We start from the raw sequence: 23,776 nt of genomic DNA, 5'->3' as shown, positions 1-23,776 counted from the left end.
CTCCTAGAACGCCTGATGGTGCTCTTTTCATGTTGGGCCTCTCTATGTGGCCTGGCTGTGTAAAAGTCTCACACATGTGGTATGACCATACTCAGGATGAGTAGCAAAACATATTTTGGGGTGTAATTTTTGTTATGTACACGCTATGTGTTAGATAAATCTTATAAATTGACAACTTTGTGTAAAAAAAATACATTTTCATTCTCTTTCCACATTTTCCAAAAACTTTTGGAAAAAAATGACATGGTCAAAAGACTCATCAGGCATCAAAGAATATACCTCGGGATGTTTGCTTTCCAAAATGGGGTCATTTTGTGGGTAATTCCACTGTCCTGGTGTTCCACAGCCTTAAAAAATGTGATAGGTAGGAATGAAATAAGATGTGTAATTTATGCTCCTAGAACGCCTGATGGTGCTCCCTGCATGTTGGGCCTCTGTATGTGGCCAGGCTGTGAAAAAGTCTCACATATGAGGTCTCGCCATACTTAGGAGGAGTAGCAGGATGTATTTTGGATTGTAATTGGAAGTATGCATATGCTGTGTGTGAGAAATAACTTGTTATTATGACAATTTTGTGTAAAAAAAAAAAAAAATAAGAATTTCTTAATTTTCCCAAGAATTGTGGGAAAAAAATTACAACTTCAAAAAACTCACCATACCTCTTACTAAATACCTCAGACTGTCTATTTTCCAGAAAGGGGTCATTTGGGGGTATTTGTACTGTCCTGACATTTTAGGGCCTCAAGAAATGAGACAGGCCATCAGTACACCAGATGTGATCAGGTGTAATCAATTTCTAATGGTTTTTACCATAGTTTGTAGACTCTATAAATAGACCAAACAATATACACTAATTTGGGTTACTTTTACCAAAGATATGTAAAGATCCTTTGAAAACGAACCATGGGTGGGACAAAACCACAGGTGGTGACGTAATTTCCAGCCGGCCACTTCTGGTTCCAGTTTTGCATCGTTTTTAATGTTTTAATATGAGTGGATTACCTGGAATTTTTGATTTTATACAATACATATTGTAGTAGTGTGGTACCCCTCCAGTGTATGGGTCCAGGAGTCTCAATCAGGCAGGTTTAGGGGTTCCAGGGTATTTGCTTGTTTGAGAGGAAACTGGCTTTTCCGTTTCCACATTATTTAGTAAAGTCCGCTTTGGAACCTGGATCCCGGGGCTATCTTAGAGATTCGGGTGGGATGAAATCCCCAGTCCTAGGTCTGGGATTTGAGACTCACCGACACATTGATTGTTCAGGTGTCCCCAGGAGTCTAGGCGTGCAAGGGAGAAGTCAGAGAGTGCAGGTGTGCACTGGAGAAGCCAGAAAGTGCAGGTCTGCACTGTAAAAGCCAGAGACCCGAGTCTGAGGTCGCTGACAGTAGTCAGGAGAGCTCCGTGTGGGAGCCTGAGCAGTGGTGCGTCTGCTGCTGAAGAGAGCCAGGTGGCTCAGGATCTTTGTTTGCAATGCTGCATGTGTAAGCCAGGAGGCTGAATATCCTTTTATTTGTTGCTGGCGGTGCCAAGCCCCTGTGAGGGAAACCATATTGTTTTTATTTCTGAACTTTGATTTTCTTTAATGAAAGTGGGCCAACAAGCCCTGAAAAGGAACCATTTGTGTGGACTGTTCTCGCTAGCGGGTGCTACACTTGATCTAAATAACCCCCAATATTACAAGTGGTGCTCAGATGCGGGCAGACCTAGAGATTCCTGGAAAAAAAAGTAAGTTCATCTGTTTTATGAACTGTGTTTGTGTGCATGAGACAGCACAATCTGTGTGTGCAGGTGAGGAAAGCTTGTATGAAGAGAAAAGCAATGTGCTTTAAAGTGACAGTGCTCCATTTTGTTACTGGACTGCACAAAAGTGTTGTGGAGTGACTGCGAAGATGAAGCAAGGGTTTGAGCCTGCCGGCGAGTATTGCAGACTGTTTTTTGCTTCACCAACTCCAGTTAAAGGGGAAGTGCATGCTGTTGCCCCTAGCAACACTGGTGCAAGCAGGCCAGCTATCAATGTGCAGAGGCCTAAGTTTGAAATAGGATGCAATTGGGGAAGCCCTGTTAAGGCTATGAAGCAAGAGCGCTGTTTGCGGTGCAGAGAGTGGGGTCATGTTGTCTCCAAGTGCCCATTGTCTCAGTCTCCAATACAAGGTGACATGGCCAGACAAAAGTCTGCAACAATGTTTGGGAAGCCTGATTTGAGGTCCAGGAGTGACCAACAGGCTGACCAGGAGTTTAAGAGGTATGTGGTTGCCCATATCAACGGCGGTGATGTCGTGTCTGTGGACCACGTGAGAAACATATTGCCAACAGAGGATCATGGCAAGTTGAAAGCAACAATGCTTCATGGAGCGCAAAGTCGCTGCATTTGGGAGAGTCAGCAAAGTACAGCTGGAAGAGTGCCATCTCCCTTAGCAACGAGAGATCGAGTGTTAACCTGGCAGGAGGAGCTACATTGGAAATGTGGAGCAGCGTCCCACTAAAGATATGTGCAGAGATGTACCATGCCTGGAATGTGGTCAACTAGGGCATGGAATCTTTTCTTTTCCCAGGTTGTGGAACATAGCTGGTGATAGTGCTACTGGTCAAAAGTCTTTTTCTGCAAGCCCAGGTTCCTGTTTAAAAATGTTTACAGTCACCCCTGGCAACAGTGAGGAAGTACCTGTTGTGCTAAGGAGACATAAAAGGCTGCTGTAATTTCATCCCATGGCCACCACGGAGAGTTGGCCAGTGAAAGTGCAACAAAGGATAGACCACGTACTCAAGTGAACATGGCAACCCCTGTTACAGTGATGGGTAAGACTGTTTCTGGTAAATGCATGAAGGAGCCTGACTATGTGGCTGTGCACACTGGAGTGGAGGTGACCCCAAATGGGAGATCCACTGTCTGTGTGGAAAAGGACTTGCCTTACTACAGTGCCCTGTCCAGTGGGGAGGCAAGTGGTAAACTTGAATGTGACAATGTGATTTGTAAAACTGCTAATATTGTGTTGTCTAAAGTGAATGGTCCAGTTGCTAATGGGATAGTGCAGCTCACTAGAGATAAAAACATTGCTGTGAATGTGGTTAAAGATGTGCTATCTCCCCTAGCAACTGTGATGAAGGCCACAGAGGTGTACCTAGAAACCCCCAGGGAGCTCTGCGTTTTGGAGCTGGAGGTTGCCTGGGACAACTATGGTGCCACTCTGAGGGATAAGAGAGTACCTGAACCTGGCTATAACAGGATGTTAAATGCTAAAACTGAAATGTTTGAAAACACTCATGGTGGAAACGGATTATTGCAGTCTGGCAGTGACAGGTATGAAAGCATTTATGCATTTATTGAAAGGGCCACCAGAGCAAGGTGGTGAGAGTGTGGTATTGCAGTCTGCTCTGGTTAAAAATGTGTTACAACAGTCTGGTTTGAACAAAAGTCACATGTGCAATGTGTCTGTTGCTGAGCCACTCTGTCCCTCTGGGAGCGCAGAGATAACAGACTGGGACAGGTGGGCAAAGAGCCTGTTGGCTTTGTTGGAAAAGGCCTCTGTTGGTAAGAGTGGAGCAGACATGACTTCTGCGGTGCCAGGTGAAGGACCTGCAGAGCAATGTATATGCAAGGGTGCACTTGCTACTGCAGATGTTGCTCAAGAGATGGAAACGCCAAGTAAGGGCGAACGCACAGAAGAGGTCATGTCTGTGATCTACAAAGGGCCTAATGAGGTGGTAATGGTTGATGCCATGCCAAATGAGCTAGTGTTGGTGGAAGTGCCAGATGGCACAGCAATAAATGAAGTGATTGTAGTCACAGGTCCAAATGTTGTTTTATGCTATGGTAGTCAGGGGTCAGGACAGTTGATGGCAGAGGATCTCATGCCAGTGGAGTTGGTGTATAGTGAAGCTGCCCTAGACGACCACTCCGCTGGGTGCAGTTCCTCTTTAGACACTGCCCTGCCAAACATGGGGGAAATGAAATATGACAAATGCATTGATATTTCTGACCATGATAAAAAATGCAACGCATTGGCAATTTTTTATGGTTTGGTTACCATGGGTGACAATAAAAAATAATGGCAGACTTGATGGTCAAGGTGATGCAGTTGCTGCGAATCCTAAAAAATGTGTGGAGATGAATGGTGTGACTGACTTAGAAAAGTAAAGGCTACAGCAGAATTTAGGCCCCCTACAGTTTCGGGAGGGTAATTCTGGGGAAGATTTCCTGAAGTTTAAGGAATTTCTAAGATCTGAGAAGGATTGTGGTAAACAATGGTTGGAGGGAAATGACCCAAAGCGCAGCAAGGTGTCACATAACTTAAAAACCTCAGAGTGTCAAGACAGTCAGGATGTCCTTCAGAAGGAGACTAGGATGAGGCTGCAGTCATATGAGGATGTTAGATGAAACTGACAAAATGAAGCATGCAAAGTACACGAGGAAACAAGTGACACTAAGTTTGGACAGTAAGAGGGAGCCGGTACATAGAGCGCAGAGAGGGACCAGTGTCACCCCAATGAGAGAGCCCCCACTTATCACTAAACCAGTGTTTAAAAATTTGGTTTCTTCTAAATTAAGTAAAGAGAAAAGGGGTGGTCTAGTGGAAATTTTATAACTTTATGACTTTAACTATATCCGACCCTTAAAGCTCAGATGTCCGTCTCATGTTCAAAAAGTTACCAAGATTAGTGAACTCCCTACTGGCAAGGTGGCTAGTGTAGGCCCAAAGGAAATGGAAAGGCAGCGCTTTTGGAAGCACACTCATAAAAAGGCATGGGAGTGTCTTTGTAGAGCCCGAGTAGCAGGGGCACATGGAGAAAATCACCTGATGGGACCAGATTTGGCCCATGTGGTTGGTAGCTTGCATGGTCATGCCAAAGTGAGGAGGTTGTACTGGTGTGTTCCACCCTCTGGGTCGAAACAAGGGGGGGATATGTGGTAGTGTGGTACCCCACCAGTGTATGGGTCCAGGATTCCCAATTAGGCAGGTTGAGGGGCTCCAGGGTATTTGCTTGTTTGAGAGGAAACTGGCTTTTCAGTTTCCTCATTATTTAGTAATAGTAAATAGTAAATAGTAAAGTCTGCTTTGGGACCTGGAGCCTGGGGATTTCTTAGAGATCCAGGTGGGATGAAATCCCCAGTCCTAGGTCCGGGATTTGAGACTCACCGGAGAAGTCAGAGAGTGCAGGTGTGCACTGGAAAAGCCAGAAAGTGCAGGTCTGTACTGTAAAAGCCAGAGACCCAAGTCTGAGGTCGCTAACAGTAGTCAGGAGAGCTCCGTGTGGGAGCCTGAGCAGTGGTGCATCTGCTGCTGAAGAGAGCCAGGTGGCTCAGGATCTTTGTTTGCAATGCTGCATGTGTAAGCCAGGAGGCTTAATATCCTTTTATTTGTTGCTGGCAGTCAAAACCCCCTGTGAGGGAAACCACATGTTTTCATTTCTGAACTTTGATTTTCTTTAATAAAAATGGGCCAACAAGCCCCGAAAAGGAACCATTTGCGTGGACTGTTCTTGCTAGCGGGTGCTACACTTGAGCTAAATAACCCCCAATTTGTGGGCGGCACAGTGGTGTAGTGGGTAGCACTTTCGCCTAGCAGTAAGAAGGGTCACTGGTTCAAATCCCAATTATGACACTACCTGCCTGGAGTTTGCATGTTCTCCCTGTGCCTGCGTGGGTTTCCTCCCATACTCCAAAGACATGCTGGTAGGTTAATTGGATCCTGTCTAAATTGTCCCTAGTATGTATGAATGTGAGTTAGGGACCTTAGATTGTAAGCTCCTTGAGGGTAGGGACTGATGTGAATGTACAATCTATATGTAAAGCACTACGTAAATTGACGGCGCTATATAAGTACCTGAAATAAATAAAAAAATAAATAAAATATTACAATATACAGAATTATGCTATATAGCTTCCTTTGCCATTTATACCCATCCCTGGAGGTTCGTTGAGGACAACACCTTTTGTAGCTGGAGTCACAGCCTGTGGGACCACAGAGCCCGGCAGTCCTCATAACGTTTGCACACTTCTCAATGGGATTCCGGGATTTCTGATGGCTCAGTGAGGACAACGCAAGCCGCAGTGATACAGCCAGTGGGACTACTAAGCCCAACCACCCTCTCAAAGTGCATTCAACTTCTGTTATGGGAGTCCTGGATCTCTGGTGAGTGAGAGGGCACACAGAGGGAAGCACAAATTTTGCACTGTTTGTATTGGCACTTGGCATTTTATACTGCATATCTGATTAAGTTGAAGTTGCACTGGAAAAACCTCTTTGGATTCACGTGAAATTTATATATTAATTTATTTGTTCACTGGAATTTATGGACTTTATATATTGTTAGTTTACATTTGATATGAGTTTTTATGATTTATTTGGTGATGTATTAGTATAGTATATGGTAGCGCTCTTATCTTATTTACATTTTTTAAAGGCACATGCATTTTGAGAGCAGCAACCTTGAACATTAGTAATCACTTATATTTGTATTTAATTTTATTTTTATCACTAATTATTCTTTTTAGTGTAGCGCTTACCCCCGAAGGAGCGGCTGATTTATTTGGGTCTTTGCCGTCACCCCCTTACATGTATTTCCACCAGACATGGGACTTAGAGTCTATATTAGGCCTTGCGCCCACCAGGGCTTTTTTTCAGGGGGAACTTGGTGGAACTCAGTTCCACCACCTCTGGCTCAGACCCTTTGGTGCCTGCTCACCACAATCACTTGTAAACACAGAAGTCTGGTTTCTGTGTTTACAAATGACAGCTCTGCACTCTGTATGTAATGCAATCCTGGTATTTAATGCCCCTTTAAGACCCTCCTACTGTTTGTGAAATTTGACTGACCACACCCACTATTTGATGTGATTTGGAGGGTGTGTGTAGAGGGAGGTCGTGGTTGAGTTCCAGCACCTATTGTTTGAGAAAAAAAGCCCTGGCGCCCACCAATGTACGAACCAGTCACTTTGTTATGTTTCCAATTCTTTATTGCAAAACTTTTTAGGAAGTAGCAGTAAAGAGGTAGAAAGGGAGTTGCAGGAGGGTTCAGATACCTTATGCAGATCACTGAGGAATTTGAGATCCTGAAGACAAACACACCTTCAGTCACCAGATGTTGCCCACCCGGATAGGTCTCTCTCACTGAAATAGCAGCCGGAATAGCGCATGGACGAAAAGCCTCTGCCACAGACTTTAGAAGAACAAAATGGTTGCACAATCCTCTGCCACAGGATTTAGAAGTAGTTGAACGATCCTCTGCCACAGGATTTAGTATTAGATGAACAGCAAATACAGTACCAGAACCTTTAAGCCGACCCGGCAATACTGTGCTGTAAGTTAGTTAGGTATAAGTGCGTCCTCCAAGTAAGTTACCAGGCCCTCCCGTGAGACCAGCCTTCATCCTGGCTCTCTCCAGCAAGGGTCCTCGCCTGGATTTCCTCAGCTTGGTTCGGCTTCTTCCTAACAGGCAAGACAGCCTAAGGACCATCTCTGTGGTGGTAGGCCCCAGACAGGCTTCTGTGCCTACTTGTAGTCACATAGCCTCAGGCCAACGTAGTCCTGAGGCCGGAGAAAAGTCACCATATACGTTAGGCCAGGAGGGCCAGGAGGTAAGAGCGCAAAGAAAATGGCGTCTGCCCTTTAAGTACCCTCTCCCAGAATGCACAGTGGTGGACCATCCCCACTAGGCTGTTTCCAAGAAAGAAGAGCACTCAATACACTCCAGCCTGTTGCTCTTCCAACACTGGTCTGTGGTGACAACGACACCTACAGACAACAGTGTGGAACTACATGCAACGCAGCCAATGCTGGAACAGAAGCTAATTTAGCCACAGACTAAATCTGAACTGTGTACAGAACAGATACCCACTAAATTTACATGCAAGCGCCTGATCAACAGGAGCAGGGCGCTGCATTAGAATCACTTGTTTAGTGCAGGAGTTCAAGGTGTTATACACTATTTACTTGTAGCAGTAAAAATTTTGTCCCAAATTTATGAGTAAAAATTACTTATTTGCAAAATGTTATAATAGAAACTAAAAAAAAGTGTTTTTATTTTTTTTATTTTTGCTCTTTTTTTTACTTATATCGCAAAAACAAAAAACCCAGTGGTGATTAAATACCACCAAAAGAAAGCTCTATTTGTTTGAAAAAATTATAAAAAATTTGTTTGGGTACAGTGTTGCATGACTGAGTAATTGTCATTCAAAGTTTGAGAGCGCTGAAAGCTGAAAATTGGTCTGGGCAGGAAGGGGGTATAAGTGCCCTGTATCAAAGTGGTTAAAAAAGAACACAGTAGATGGATTGAAACTCAGCTGGTTCAGTAGGGATAGGCTGAATTTCACTCTATCTATGGCCGGTCCTGTTAGAGAACAGTATATTTACTGATTGATTGATCACTAATGCACTTGCTGGAAAACTTTAGTTCAATCAGTGCTACAGCCATTATTTCAGCTTATTTTAAACAAACTTTTTGCAGGGAATTAGATATAGTTAGTCTGAAAATAATTCAACAATTCTACTTGCTGTTTGAAACTGAGAATTCATAATATTTAAAAAAAGTATTTTATGTTTAAAAACATTTAAAATATATTTTTTGCAGCCGTGATCATAATAAATAAAGTACTTATTCATTCCTTTTAACCACTTGCTGTCCACCTTCCGCATATATACTGCGGCAAGGCACCTTGGCTTCGTAAACCGACGTACCTGTAGGTTGGTCCATGCATGTGATAGGGTAGGCACATGTGCGCTGTAACGCACCGCAGGAGCACACCCACGGGTCTGGTGGACTCAATGTCCACTGGCCACCCACGATCACAGTACAGAGAGGAAGAACAGGGATCTGACTATGTAAGCCCATCCCCCACACAGTTAGAACACACCCAGGGAACACTGTTAACCCCTTTATCACCCCCTATTGTCAACCCCTTCCCTGCTAGTGTCATTTATACATTGATCAGTGCATTTCGTTAGCACTGATCACTGTAATAAAGTAACTGGTCCCTAAAAAGTGTAATTTCAGATCAGATTTGTCTGCTGCAATGTCAGCGTCCTGCTAAAAATCACAGATCAAAAAAAATTAAAAGTCCCTAAATCTATTCCCTATTTTGTAGATGCTATAACTTTTGCGCAAACCAATCAATATACGCTTATTGCGTTTTTGTTTTCCAAAAATATGTCAAAGAATACATATTGGCCTAAACTAAATAATAAATTAGTTTTATAAATATATATTTAATTTTTGGGGATAAGTATTAGCGCAGAAAGAAACTGTCAGTCTTTTTTGTTTATAGCACAGAGGTGATCAAATACCACCAAAAGAAAGAAAGAATACTCTATTTGTGGGGAAAAAAAGGACATAAATTTTGTTTGGGTAAAACACCGCACCGCGCAATTGTCTGTTAAAGCAGCGCAGTGCCATATCGCAAAAAAAATGCCTGTTCATTAAGGGGGTAAATCCTTCCGGGGCTGAAGTGGTTAAAGAGTCAGCCAAGTGTGTTTACACAAATGTCAGAATTTGTAATTAATTATGTACAATATGAAAGACAGATGCCATGAGTACAAAACCCAGTTTGTGGCCTGTGTGGCATTGGTCTTCTACTTAACTAGTTATATGGTTGATATGCATTACTGTATGCCTCCTAGAGGAATTTTGTTTTTATTTGCCTGAACCATTGTATTAGGAATATGAGCAGATAACACAATGAGGTTTTTCTCAGACATAAAGTTTAATCTTTAAAGAGAGACTGCATCAAGCACCCAAGTATATTAAGCCTACATGGAAATAGTGTAACACTCAAAATGTCTTGTCATGCATGCTTATGTAAAATGTGAGCAGTTTTTAACAGTTTTTGGAATTATAATAGTCTTGCATGGCAGTTTCTTGTCTCTTAGAAAAGCCACATCTCTAAATATAGTTCTGATTTTGCTAAACTATATTTTGCTTATTTGCTCTGTTCTAAATTGTGTTGTACATAATAAATGATACAAAATAAACTAAAGTATGTGAGGAAAATTAGGCATTCTACACTATATTGACATTGTCAAGGAAATTCTGTAAAGTGATATTAACGTTATATTTTTTACTTAAAAAAGAAAAAAAACAAATATGTTATACTTACCTGCTCTGTGCAATGGTTTTGCACAATGCAGCCCAGAACCTCCTCTTCTCAGGTCTCACATCAGGACTCCTGGCCCCTCCCTCCTGCCAGGTGCCCCCACAGCAAGCAGCTTGCTATGGGGGCACCCGAGCTGAGCCGCTGCTCTGTGTATCCATTCACACACAAAGTCACGGCTCGGCCCTGCCCCAAATGGCATGTCAATCAACACCTGATGGGGAACTAGTCTATCAGTTCCCCATCAGGCTTCATCCACCCTTACTGAAAAACTCCTCAGCTTTGTGCCTGTGTGTGATGGACACAGCAGCCAGAGATGGAAGGAGCACACTGAGGAAGGAGTGTCCAGTATGGACTGGATCATGGAGATAACTGATAGATGAATGTACATGGAAATTCTAAAGGGTGTCTATGACATCCTTTCTGAATTCCATCTGTGTGTTATTCTGTTATCGCACCAGTTTTTGCATTCTTGCATTGTGCACAAGCACAGAAATATTAGCAATCATTTTGGGTTGTCCTAATTGTTAAAACATTTTGACTAAAATGTATTTAAAAAAAATGTTTGTCTTTTCTAGCGCTTTCTGTGAAAATCTGGTCCTCATGAAAAAAAAAAGTAGAAGAGCTAAACAATGGCCCTTGTTAAGTATGCAAAGTAAGCTGTGTTGCCCGATAGCATACATCTATTTTTCTGACTGCCTCAGACTAATAGAAAATAAAAATTATAGGTTCTATGTTTTACAAGACTTGACTTTATCACATAAGACCAAATGTATGGCAGCACCTTTAAAAGCACACAATTGTCATAGCAGTAACATATTTTTTTCTTACAAAAAAACATCTAGTGTGTCTGGCTTTTAGCTCTAAAGAAATATTTAAACTGACATTTTACATTCTATTAGGACTATTAATCTAATTAGGTCCATTATATATTATAGTCTAAAATGCTTTGCAGGTGCCTTCATTGCCTTTGCACGTTAGGCCGACCAGGTTGACATCATATCAGACATGCTTCAACACTGAATGGGTCCTTTAAAAACTGTTTAGCGTTGTTTTAAATTAATGCTGAAAACACATTAGGTATGCAAGCAAACACATATAATGTCTAAAGCTGACTAAGGGCTTTGGCTCCAATTAAAATAATATCAAGCATTCCTGTTTTCCTGGCAGTGCAGCTGTTAGTGTGTCCAAAAGCAGCAAGAAAATGTTTTAATGATGTAATTCTTGAAATATTTTCAAGAAACGCCCTGCTGTTACTTTTTCAAACTATGTGGCAGACAAAATGCTATTTTAAATTTTAAATGAGCAAATTTGTGTGGTTTTACAAAAATAAACATGGTATATGTATAAGGTATATGTATGCAAAGAGCTGCATTACATTTGTGTTATCAAAACTATATTGCATGTGGAAATGTTTTATAAACCTGCAAATAAGTTGCACTTTTTACAATCAGTTAGCACATGGTTTGTATACTGTGCTATTTGTGGTTAACATTAAAACAAAAACAAAGTATGTCCCCTTTCTAATAAACATCACTTTGGTGCTCTTAGCATGCAAGCTTGAATCCCTACAGCTAAAAATCAATGCATTTGTGGTATGAGGAGCTACATAAATAATATGTGCAGTTACTAGAGATTGCCACCAAATAGTGACCATTAAAATTCTGATTAAATGAGCCAATCAATTTAGGTTACTGCAAAGGTTTTGAATGAATTATTGAGACAATTATTTTAACAGCTTGAACCTGACCATTGAAATATCCCATGTTTATGAAATCTCCCATTGTTCTGTTACTACAATTATTTGTTAGAAATAGTTATTGGGAAGCAGTGTGTATCTAGAAATTCTACGGTAATAAAATAAGGGTCTCCCAAATTTTATTCTAGACATGGTCTTTGAAAGAAGATGATGCTCAGCACAGGACAGACGTAGACAGAAAATTAATTTTATCTAATTTGAACCTTTGTATTATATTAATTTAATTTGCATTACATTAACTCCCACACCTCTTTTGGGGCATCATTAATAAAGAACTGCTCAGTTACTGTCAGTTTTGTGTTCATACATTAAAAAGAAAATATAATTTTAGCTTCACTTTCTCAAGACATCTGCCTGGTGCTACAAGACATAAGGGTTTATTTAAGTATGGCAGGGCATGTACCAGCCCACATACCAGATGTATTGGGCCTATATATTTTGGGGGGAGCTACAGTATCCAGATGAATGTATTAAATGTTACTGTACACCTATGAGCTGTAAAAAAAGACAATGTAGTTTGTTCTGCTTTAAATCTCATTGCAGATGTCATATAGAACTGACAGTCAAGAATAGCATGATGATTTACATGTGGCCCCACACATTCTTCACCTTTACTAGAAAATTGATTTATGACTTGTCAAAAACAATGTACTTGACACAGGATTGCTCCAAGCTACTGTACAATAATTCACAAGGCTTGTAGAGAAAACATCTTTGAGGATATCCACGCCAAATGCAATGTTTAGTTTTACTTTTTCTCCACGTTCCAGGAACAATGCTTTGGTTACTTGCAACTGCATCTGTGGATATAATAGCTGGTATGTGCATTTCCAGTTTACAATTTTGTAAACTGTTTTAGTTTTTTATCATAAAGAATACATCCACTGATTATTAAAAAAAGTAATAAGCTAGTTTAGTACTTTGATATCCTCACCGTGCGTAAGTCCCAATAGCAATTATGCATTGTGATTTTGGTTCACTGTAGTACCATTAATTTTAGATATCCCCCCAACAATCGATTGCAGTAGTGGATCATGTACCTGTGTTGCACTACATTTAAAAAAAGGGTTTTGCATTTAGGGTGAATTTTTCATTAAGTTGTGCTGGTACATTTTTTTTAAATGGATTATCTTCCTTAACACAGTGTGCCATAATTAATTATAATGCCTTGCATCAAGGCATGTGTATTAACACAATGTATAGTGGTAATAGTTCTAATTTTAAGTTCTGATCTAGGGGTAAGGTGGTATAAAGGCTAGTTGCAGTTTCATACCTTACCTCTGACCTTATTAATTTCCCCCTTGAACTTTTTTATTATTGAAATATAACACCCCTAATCATCCTGCATGGTAATTTCCTGGAGTTAAACAGCAGAAACCTATTTCCAATTATTTATTCTATCTCACACACAATAAATCTGTATTACATGTCTAATGCTGTGTACACATGAGCGGACTTTTCAACAGCAAAGGTCCGATGGAACGAATCCACCGGACAATTCAATCGTGTGTGGGCTTCATCGGACCTTTGCTGTCGAAAAATCAGACAGACTTTAGAAATAGAACATGTTCCAAATCTTTCTGACGGACTTGAGTCCGGTCGAAAAATCCGTTCGTCTGTATGCTAGTCCGACGGGCAAAAAGGGACGCAAGGGCAAATATTGGCTACTGGCTATGAACTTCCTTATTCTAGTCTGGTCGTACGTCATCACGTTCGAATCAGTCGGACTTTGGTGTGATCGTGTGTAGGCAAGTCCGTTCTGTCGAATGTCCGTCAAAAAGTCCTTCGGAGTTAAGTCTGTCGAAAGTCCGCTCGTGTGTACACGGCATTAGAGTGACTTTTTATAGCCAAAAGATGGCCATAATCATGCTGCTCCTGATTTAGGTCCCAAACCAGCAAAATGGTTGGTGAATATTAGCATTGAGGGTATTGAGAGTACTTAATATTGCTCAAGAAGATTTTATACTTTGTTCAGAAATCTCTATGTGAACTAAAGTTCATTTTTTATTACATTCTGGTTTGTGAGAAGATGGAATCATTTATTAACTGCAGGTGCATCACTTCAGTTTATAGAGTGATTATACAAAAAGAAGTGGGCAGTCTTGGGTGAAAATCACCACCTGCTATTTTGGAGGGAATATCTGCCTTTCTATGCTGAACCTCAGAATGTGTAATATCATGCCATGACCTAGTACTTGTTACCTGACCTTACCTCCTATTATAGATAATAAGCCTAACAATTAGAAACATGTTGCAGTTAGATGAATGTTATACCACAAGAGTGGAACATGACCGTGTTCAGTCATCGCAGTCACTAAGCTTGAAGTGGATCCAAACATTTACTGTAGATTATTATATGATGTATTCAAACTTTAAGTGTCAATGTTTCATTGAATGTAATATCATTGTTGCTGGAAAGCAGGTCTCCTAGTTCCTAGTCACAGGAAATCAATGCAATATTTGAGCTCATGTGACCTACAGCTACAGTGCATTTTGGGTGCTGAAACCAGTGGAATATCCATTTACTTTCTGATAACATTTGTGCATATGTGGCTACATGACCTGGATCTGGTGCAGCCTTAAACTTACATTTTACAGCTGGTAAGTAGGTAGGTTTCTGCAGTGTTTCAAACTTCTTCTCTCCCTTCCTAAGAGGACCTATTTGATTAAATTATACCTCACTTTGAATTATAGGTCCATTTGTTTAAAAACAGTATCAATATAGAACATACTGTACTGTATATAGAGGGCCCAAGAGATTTTACAACACTGGTTACACTAGAGCACTGCAGTAAATATGATGTTTTTCAATGCAGTAACTGAAGGCAGGTGTAAAACAAATTTATTTTGAGCTTTGAGTAGATATCAAGAGTAAAGAAAAATATTTCAGCTGACACATTTTACAAGCTCACAAATCTATAATAAAGACATCAGCAGAAAAACACAACCATTTTATAGGTATTCAAAGATTAAAAAGCAAATGCCTGAGGCATGAGAAGAACATACCTGTGACCGCAGTCCAACTCTTATGAAAATGCAAACTGGATCAAATGCTCCAGTGCCACAAGCTAAAAGATGGGTTCGATTATAGTGCTGAAGAATGCGAATAAGATTTGCACATTCACTCTGTAAATAAAGGAGAATGAACAGTTATATTGTATGTATATTTAAATTGTAGGCATTTATGTTGCATTCACATATTCATTCATACTCTCTCTCACTCGATTCCTATGACATATATTTCCTATATAACAGTATGTGACTTATATAATACAATATATATACTCTATATATCTATAACATAAATGACATACATACCTGTATACTGCTACAACTATTACATTAATTTAATGTATATGTTATGCAGAGAGATTATTTTAAATGTACTAGGTCCTTTCTACACCATCTGTCTTTAGTTTGGTGAATAGTAATCAGTTCAGGTATGTTAGGCAGCAGTTTTGCCTGGACCTTTGATTTTACAGCAGAAGTCTGTGCTAAACAAATGTTGTATAAATACAAGACACATATATAGTATATTCTAAAATTAATTTTGGTATCCATTGTCTCTATTTTTCATAGCTATGCAGTAATACAACTTTCAACAACTCCTGTACTTTGCCTCTCTGCAGGTGTTTCTGTTGCTCTCTCTCCTTGTGAAGGATGGCTGGTCTTGAATGCCCACTCTAGTTTTCTGCAGACAGTCTATAGTGGGTGAACCTACTGGGTCCCTCTCACAGATCTACTCTCTGCACAGGTAGCACATATGTTACTTTTATAAGGTGTTGTCTGAGTTTAAGAGCCCTTTCACACTGAAAGCGCCCGGGCGTTGGCGGTAAAGCACCTCTATTTTTAGCGGTGCTTTACTGTCATTTTAGAATGCTATTCGGCATCTAGCAGGGTGGTTTTAACCCCCCTAATGGCCAAAAAGGGTTAAAACCACCCACAAAATGCCGAACCGACGGTTCGGTGGCGCTGCTCCTACAGCACTGCAAAGAAGCTGCTTGTTGGACTTTTTGTGACGCCCTGCCTGTGCAGCACCCCAGTGTGAAAGCACTCTGGATTTCACACTGGGATTGCAGCTGAGGCTTTTTTCAGGCGCTTTACAGGCGCTATTTTTAGCGCTAAAGCATCTGGAAAATGCCTCCAGTGTGAAAGGGGTCTTAAAAGCAAGTAGTGCACATAAAAAGCAGATTTGGAACCCATGTGACTGATAAGGAATATATTAAGGTAACATTTTTGGTGCCTAAAGTTCAACTTTAATGATATCTTGTCAAAACTGAGCTTTAAGTATGTTACACATATGCAAGTGCTTTAAAATACAATAGTTAAAAAACAAACTCCATAGTAGCAGTTTTGATGTATAGATTTACCTGTTCCCTCCCTTTTCTGTAGCAGTCTTCAACTTGTTGGTCTGTACTGGGCCAGTGTATCTAAAGACAAATCACAAGTGTATTTGAGCAAAAGTATATTAGTCTATTCTTATATATGTATTATAATAACAACCATGGGAGCTAGAAAAAGTAACCTACACTTGTTAACAATGGCTTAAAAAATACCTGTAGTTCGGCATATTGTAATATTATATTATGATGTTTCATGAATAATATCTATAAAAGATTTGATTGTCATTATTGTAAATTATTTTTCCACAAATTCCTTTTATTATTGTGGTCAGCATGTTTATGTTTTATTTTGTTTTATTAGGCAATTGAAAGCATTTGACATTAGAATTAGGAAACAATCTGGCTGTTCAAATGCTAAAAAGCAGATTAATGTTGTTTATGTTGCATATTATTTTACATTGCTTCCAGGCAAGCCAGGTTAAGTTAACACGAACCACACCTTGACTGGTAAGGGCATCGCGCCAGAGTCATCTATCATAAGACCTAATCCCTGCAGCCTCCACACAAGGGAGGATTAGAAACACTGGAATGACCAGTTTTCTTAAACTTAAACATATTCTAATAGCTTTTGAAACTATATATATAAAGTAGCTGTATCTACATCAGGAAAATGTTACAAAATGGCTTTGAGAAAAAAGATTGATAATTATTTCTATAAAGTACATGGATTTAAACACTACGATTATTTAGAGTGGTATTTGATAATAAGTGCATTAGCCTCTATAAACTGTAGATAACAACCCTAGACTCGTTTATCACACACATGGACTCTGAATAGGGCTTTCCCATATTGAAACAATATCTTGTGACAAAATAAACTCAGTGATTTCCTAGTAATAAGTGGAGCCCAATGCAGTAATTAACATGAATGTAAAACAAATGTACAGTAGTGTATGCTCATGAAGTCAAATTTGACTTGACTTTGTTGGTTTGGTTTGTGCCATTAGAAATATCTGGATTAAAAAAAAAACTGAAATGGTGCAACAGTGTTATAACATTTAAATTATCTGGTTTTCACTCATTTTCTTACTTTGGCAACATTGAAATAATAATCTTAAATTATAAGCTGATGTGAATTATTATATTATGTATGAAATGTAATATCATAATTAAAATAGTTTTATATTATCAGGTTACTGTGTATAAAAATGGTGAATGATTAATATGTAATGAATGGTGGTTAAGTAAGACTTCTAGGGATAAGAAATAAACAATAATTTGTCCAGATTTTGGAGGCATAGTTGGAAATATTGCAACTCTACAATAAATAAAAATCACTCTTAACATAATAGTTTTATTTGGTTAATGTTACCTTGGATGTAGCACTTGTCCAGCAATAATATTAGTCTTGTGTTGTGCACTGCAATGTTACTTCTACAGCACTGTAGTTAGTTATTTTACGTGGGGCTCTTAAACTATAACAAGGTTTCTAATAATATTTATGACAGATAACCAGCTTCAATCCTTTCCAATGATCCATGTTTTGAAGTTCCACTGCTTTACTGCTTTTCAGCTGCTGCTGACACTTGACTGGTCAGATGGGTCAAACACATCTTCCCTCCGTGGCATGCAATGGTTCCTTTTGTCACTGCCCACAATGATAGACCTCTGTTAGCTGCATCTGTAACAACTCACTGTTATTTGTATGGCCCATAAGGCATCCTGTTCATAGAAATGCAACACAGAGAGATTAAGTTTGCCTGAATATCTTTTTATAATGCTGTAGTGTATAGAGACTGAAATGCTATTTCTGTTGGCAAACTACTGCTTGGGAAAGGGGACTACATATGTGAAACAAAAACAAAGAATGGGCCCAACTGGTAACCAATTGAGCATGCTAACAAGGAGTATACTTTTTTTGTTTTGCTTTTTTGTACAGGAGAGAATGCATTACCCAATTCTACAGGAAGGAAAACCAAAGTGTTTGAAAGACTATCTATGTAAGCCATGGTACGCTTTTTAATTCTCTCTATCACCTCTCTGATGTTAAAGGACAAATATGGCTGCAAAACAACCATTTAAACAATGGTTGTACTGGTCAGCACATATTGATATACATTTACAGCTGTAAAATACATTCTTATTCTACCTCTGTAATCTCTACCATTTAAGTATAGTTAATGATGTGACTATATGTCTTGGTACTGTACATGATGCTAAATTAGGTTAAGGGTAATTTTTCTTTTGCCATCTTGCTTGGGATTTATCCAATTTATAAAAGTTTGACATGGGAAAAGTAAAATTGAAAAAAAAGGCTAATTGTTTCAGGAAGAGCATGCCCACACTCAAAATGGTGCATCAGTTCAGTTATCTGTGAGCAGGCACAGGTCAGCACATAGCCATATATACACGTGGATGTGTTTATGCTTGAAATTGTGTGCTTGTGCACCTTTCACTGATGCTGGCACCAAATGGACTATTTAAACAGAGCTGCTGTACATGATTAATGCTGTTTGGTCTACAGCATTCCCTGTGTAACCTGTTATCTGCTCTTGTGTCTGATCAGCTGCTATTGACCTTGCCTGCCTCTGACTACTCCTGAAATTCACCTGCCAGAAAAGCCAGACCGAGCACTTCTTTTGTGAAAAGAAGTAGTTATGTCAGATTTGGTATGATGTATGATTTAGTATGCTGTTATGGGGGAGGGGGGGTATAGTAATTTTTAAATGGAAAAAATCTATCTACAAAATAGATGTTGGTTTCTTTTCATATATAATACCTCCATGAACAATTGCTGAAGATGGTTGGCATAGAATAGCAAGGTATAGTTTATAGGGTTTGCACTGCTCAGCAGTTAGGTATTTAAAAAAGACCAACTAATCCCTGAATTTACTTTTAAAAAATACTACTAGCTAATATGATTATTAACATATCATCTATAACTCCACTGAAAGTTATTAAAGGACAGTATGTCTAGAAAGAAGGATTTTCAAAAGGTATATAACAAGTATATAGCCACAACCTAAATGCTGTCAAACAATCAAGGTCACTTTACATTCTTCATAAAGGGGCTCCATTGTGAAAGGTGTTATTGTTTATTGTTGCCCAAAGAAACTTTGTATCATTTATAATACTTCACAGCAGAAATAACATAGGCTGGAAGTATTGGTCACCAAGATATTTTCCAAGGCATCATATTCATACACCAGCAGCAATATGCATGACTAGGTTTTTTAACTGGTATAAAACTTATATTTCATTAAAACATGTACTTAGAATAGTGTATTTGGAGAAATGTGGACATTCTCCTGACAAAGATCTTCCTCCTAAAGATCTACAGGCAAATTTAACTATAAGTTTGTTGCATGATTTTCAATGCTAAAATGAAATCCTAGATACAACTAATACTTTTGCATTTGAGTCACCTACTGCTGTCAACCCTTACACCCTATATTTATGTAACATGAAATGTAAACAATAAATGTATGATCTTACAATTGGCAACTGTACAATTCACAAGGGGATTGTCCTGTTTCTGCCAACATGGGAAGCAAAAGAAGCCAGAAAATGAAGATCAAAGTTTTATTGAGATTGATCTGGCTGCAAATGAATAACTGAAAACATAACACAAATAGAACTGACTTTGGACGCCAAAGCCCAAAACACACTTGGGTTATTAGTAATAATAATCTGTTTTGGATATGTTGCACTGGAATAATACTCTAGCTGTGTATACATGTCAAACAAACTCATATATAATTGCCATAATAAACTTATGCACCTTGACATTATTCTATATAATAAAGTTTTCATGGAGTATGAAAGACTTGAGACTCACTTCATATTTGTAGTCTGCCAAAAAATTAGATTTTTAAAGAGATTTATTATAATTCTCTGCTGGGGGAAAGCCCCTGGATCATCTAAGATTAAGCTGAAAACACATTTTTTCCTTTATATTATCAACTTAAACCTCAAGCACAACACTCTGTTGGAGAGGTGATTATCTCAGAAAAATCTAGAGTAAGGCAAATTCGTGCTTTTGCTGATATAATTCTGGTTGACAAGTTCAGACTTATTTTCCACAAACAGTAAATCTGTCATTTATTTCTCAATCGACTCTACATCCACACATATACAGTCATGGCTGACTTAGTAAACTCCCTTGTGGAACTAGCATTTATACTGTAAGGCATGTGCTCTTGCACCATTTAGTGTATGGGGAGCAGTTATGAGTCAGGAAAAAAGATCACATAGCTTGCAGCAACAGTGTCAGGGAAACCTACCTACTTATATTTTGGCCTCCTGAGGGCAGAAACAAATAGCCATTAGTAAAGAAGAGTAAATAAAATGTTTAATGTTTCCACCATATTAAATAGAATGTAACTACTCTACTACCATTACTGTAGTCTAACATAAAGCAGCACTATTTTCCTAAAAGGGGCTTTACAGTTTTAGCAAATACATGCCTGATGCTTTGCAGTAAGTCTTATGCAGGACAGTGGGAGTTGCCAATTTTAGACCTCATTGGATATTCAAAACTAGGTGCCATGAAAAATTAAATCCTTTACAAAGCCACATCCATAAAACAACTTATGTCAACACATAGCTTTAATACTTTCCTAAAGAATAATGGAAAACCCCAAGTTTTTTTTATATTAACTTTTGCAAAAAAAAAATATGTTGTTTATGTCCACAGAAACATGGAGATACGGTAGTTACTGAATGTTCCGTGGCCAAATGCACATTCATAATCACAATTGTATAACACTGTTAAAGCCTTGATAAAAAATGTAATGTAACAGTTTTGGCTTTACTTATATAGCTAATCACTTGTAAATAGGAAAATTGTTCAATATTAGATATAATCATTGATTATTTGAACAAGAAGCCAAAAAGTACAACACAGAAAAAATATTTTATTATTACCTCTTTATTTTTTTCACTGATGTTTTCCAAGCTGAGAGAATATACAAAATCTTTCCCTCCCACATACAGTCTTTCTTGATATTCATCCAAATACATAGTACAAAGGTCAAGAACACCATGGGGGCTTTGAAAGACTGATGTTCTGTTTAAATCCAAAAGCTCTGAAATATAAACCATAGTAAGAATAAATTATTTTTACATTTATAATGAGTCAGTAAATATGTGCATCGTGGTTTCAATTGAATGTTTTAAATAATATTTAAAATTCATTTGATAATCTAAGCAAAAACATACAACAAATTGGTATACATTTTTAAGTATACAAAAAAGTAAGCCTTTTACAATTTCTAGGGTAATGGCTGACACAGAAATCCAAAAGGAACTCTACAAACAATGCAGATTTTTCAAATAATATATGTAGATATTTCAGAGAATAATTATGCATTTTTAATATTATATTATAATATCTATAAATGTTATAGGTGTATTACTAGAATATGATAACACATAAAGGCCATGTGGTCCATCTACTATTTTAAGCTTTTGTCCTTTTTTGTGAGATTCTAAAAATAGACAATGCTGGTACACACAGGAAAATCAAAGCAAAGCAAAGTAAACCACTGTTTTTTTAAACACTTACCAATTAAGTGTATTCTTTTTGCTTTGGATATGTGTCACAGGAGAAGTATAGGCATAGCTTTTTTTGGCTATACTTCTCCTATGGATCACATGAATGTAGTTCGTTCTGCACTCCTGTGACCCGTTTTCAGCTGACAGCGAGCTTAAATCTGCTGTTGGCTGATATCACTGACCTGGTCCAGGCTTTGAAAAGATCCCACGATCCTAGGTCAGGATCCACCCAGCAGCCTGGACCAGCACCTGGTTCAGCCTCTTAGTGATCCACAGAGAGCCTTAGCCAGCCCCTCCTGCCCCTTCTACAGACCAGCGCTTCACTTAGCCCTGACTGACATTCCCAGCTCCCTGCACAGAGTGGAGGGGGAGAACTCAGCAATCAGCAGAGCCAGCAGGGGACAAATGCAGCATCATATTGAACACGTGTGGCACCCAAGGATGTAACTACAGCCACAGAAGCCCATGTATCTGTTCTAGGGCCCAAGAGCAGGGAAAAGTGTGAAAAGTGCTGTAACACTCATTTTTTTAATAAAATAAAAAAGATAGTATACTTACCTGCTCTGTGCAATAGTATTGTACAGAGTAGTTGCTTACCTCCTCTTTTGGGGTCCTCTGCTGGCAATATCTGCTCCTTCTTCTTTCAGTTGACCCTATAGCACTCATGTGGGTGCACCCCCAAGCCAGGCTGTGTGGATCTATAGACACACACAGCAACGCCCCTGTTCCCCCTACAGGATTTGACTGCCATCACCAGGAGCCTATAGCTTCCACTGCTGCCTGAGTTTGCTGTGAGACTAGGAAGTGAAGGGAGAAGACCTGCAGCTGGGACAGCACTGGATCACTGACAGGGCTCAGGTACATGATTAGTCTGGGTGGAGGGAACAGTTATTGAGGAGTTTTTTTTACCTGAACCACTTGCTGACCCTATAACTTAGATATACGGTGGCAAAGTGGCACAGATGAGCCGGAGCATGTACCTAGTACGAGATCCAACACGTTCGGGTCTGGTGTGCGCATGCGTGCCACCAGTAGCACACTCCTGCTATGATTATATACAGCGAGAGCTGATCGGCGGGTAACTGCAGAATCGATGTCTGATGGCAGCCGCCGATCCTTTGGTACAGAGGGAGAATGGCGCTTTGCTTATGTAAACAAGGCAGATTGTGGTTCTGTCAGTACAGAAGGCACATATCCTGTGTTCTTGCAAAGCAGAAACATGGATCCATGCCTTCCCCTAGTAGTTGCACCTCCCCCACAGTAAGAAAACACCAGCCAAGCACACAGTTAACCCTTTGATCGCCCCTGATGTTAACCCCTTTCCAGCTAGTGTCATTAGTACAATGACAGTGCATATTTTTTAGCACAGATCACTGTTCTACAAAAAGTGTCCACACTTCCACTATAAGTCACTGATCACCACTATTACTAGTAAAAAAATTAAAAATAAAAAATATATATAAAAATATGCCACAGTTTGTAGACACTATAACTTTTGCGCAAACCTATCAATATATGCTTATTGAGATTTTTTTTACCAAAAATATGTAGCAGAGTACATATTGGACTAAATTGATGTAGAAATTTGATTTTTTTCAATTTTTTTATTGGAGGTCTTTTTTTGTTTATAGCCCAAAAAATAAAAAAACGCAGATGTGGTCAAATACCACCAAAAGAAATCTCTATTTGTGGGGAAAAAAATTACATCAATTTTATTTGGGTACAGGATTGTACAACCGAACAATTGTCAGTTAAAATAAAGCAGTGCCGTATCGCATAAAATGGCCTGGTCATGAAGGGGGGTAAAAAAAAACTCTTAAACCCCATACACACTATTAGATTTTCTGCAGATTTTTGTCTTCAGATTTAACAAAACCATATAATATGAGGTTAAACCTTAATGCCGCATACACACGGTCGGACTTTCTAGAAAGCTAGGTCCGACGTACTTGCCGCCAGACTTCCGCCGGACTTTCTGAACGGCCGGACTTGCCTACACACGGCCGGACTTTCCGGAATCCGGTCTTCCCGAC

General features: G+C 39.2%; 1 protein-coding gene across 1 annotated transcript in view; it reads right to left on the bottom strand.

Annotated features, from left to right (window-relative positions):
* The window catches only part of SEMA3E (semaphorin 3E), a 270,516-nt gene that overhangs the window by 103,066 nt on the left and 143,674 nt on the right, over positions 1-23,776 (bottom strand). The window contains exons 2-4 of the mRNA XM_073619549.1: positions 21,114-21,274; positions 16,215-16,274; positions 14,851-14,970 (exon numbers count right to left, since the gene is read on the bottom strand). Coding sequence (XP_073475650.1) covers positions 14,851-14,970; positions 16,215-16,274; positions 21,114-21,274 — 341 coding nt within the window. The remainder of the gene's footprint in view (positions 1-14,850; positions 14,971-16,214; positions 16,275-21,113; positions 21,275-23,776) is intronic.

This window comes from Aquarana catesbeiana, linkage group LG03 (genome assembly GCF_042186555.1).
Source record: "Aquarana catesbeiana isolate 2022-GZ linkage group LG03, ASM4218655v1, whole genome shotgun sequence".
Lineage (NCBI taxonomy): Eukaryota > Metazoa > Chordata > Amphibia > Anura > Ranidae > Aquarana > Aquarana catesbeiana.
Note: the sequence above shows the minus strand (reverse complement) of the source record. Positions and strands in the feature narration are given on the sequence as shown.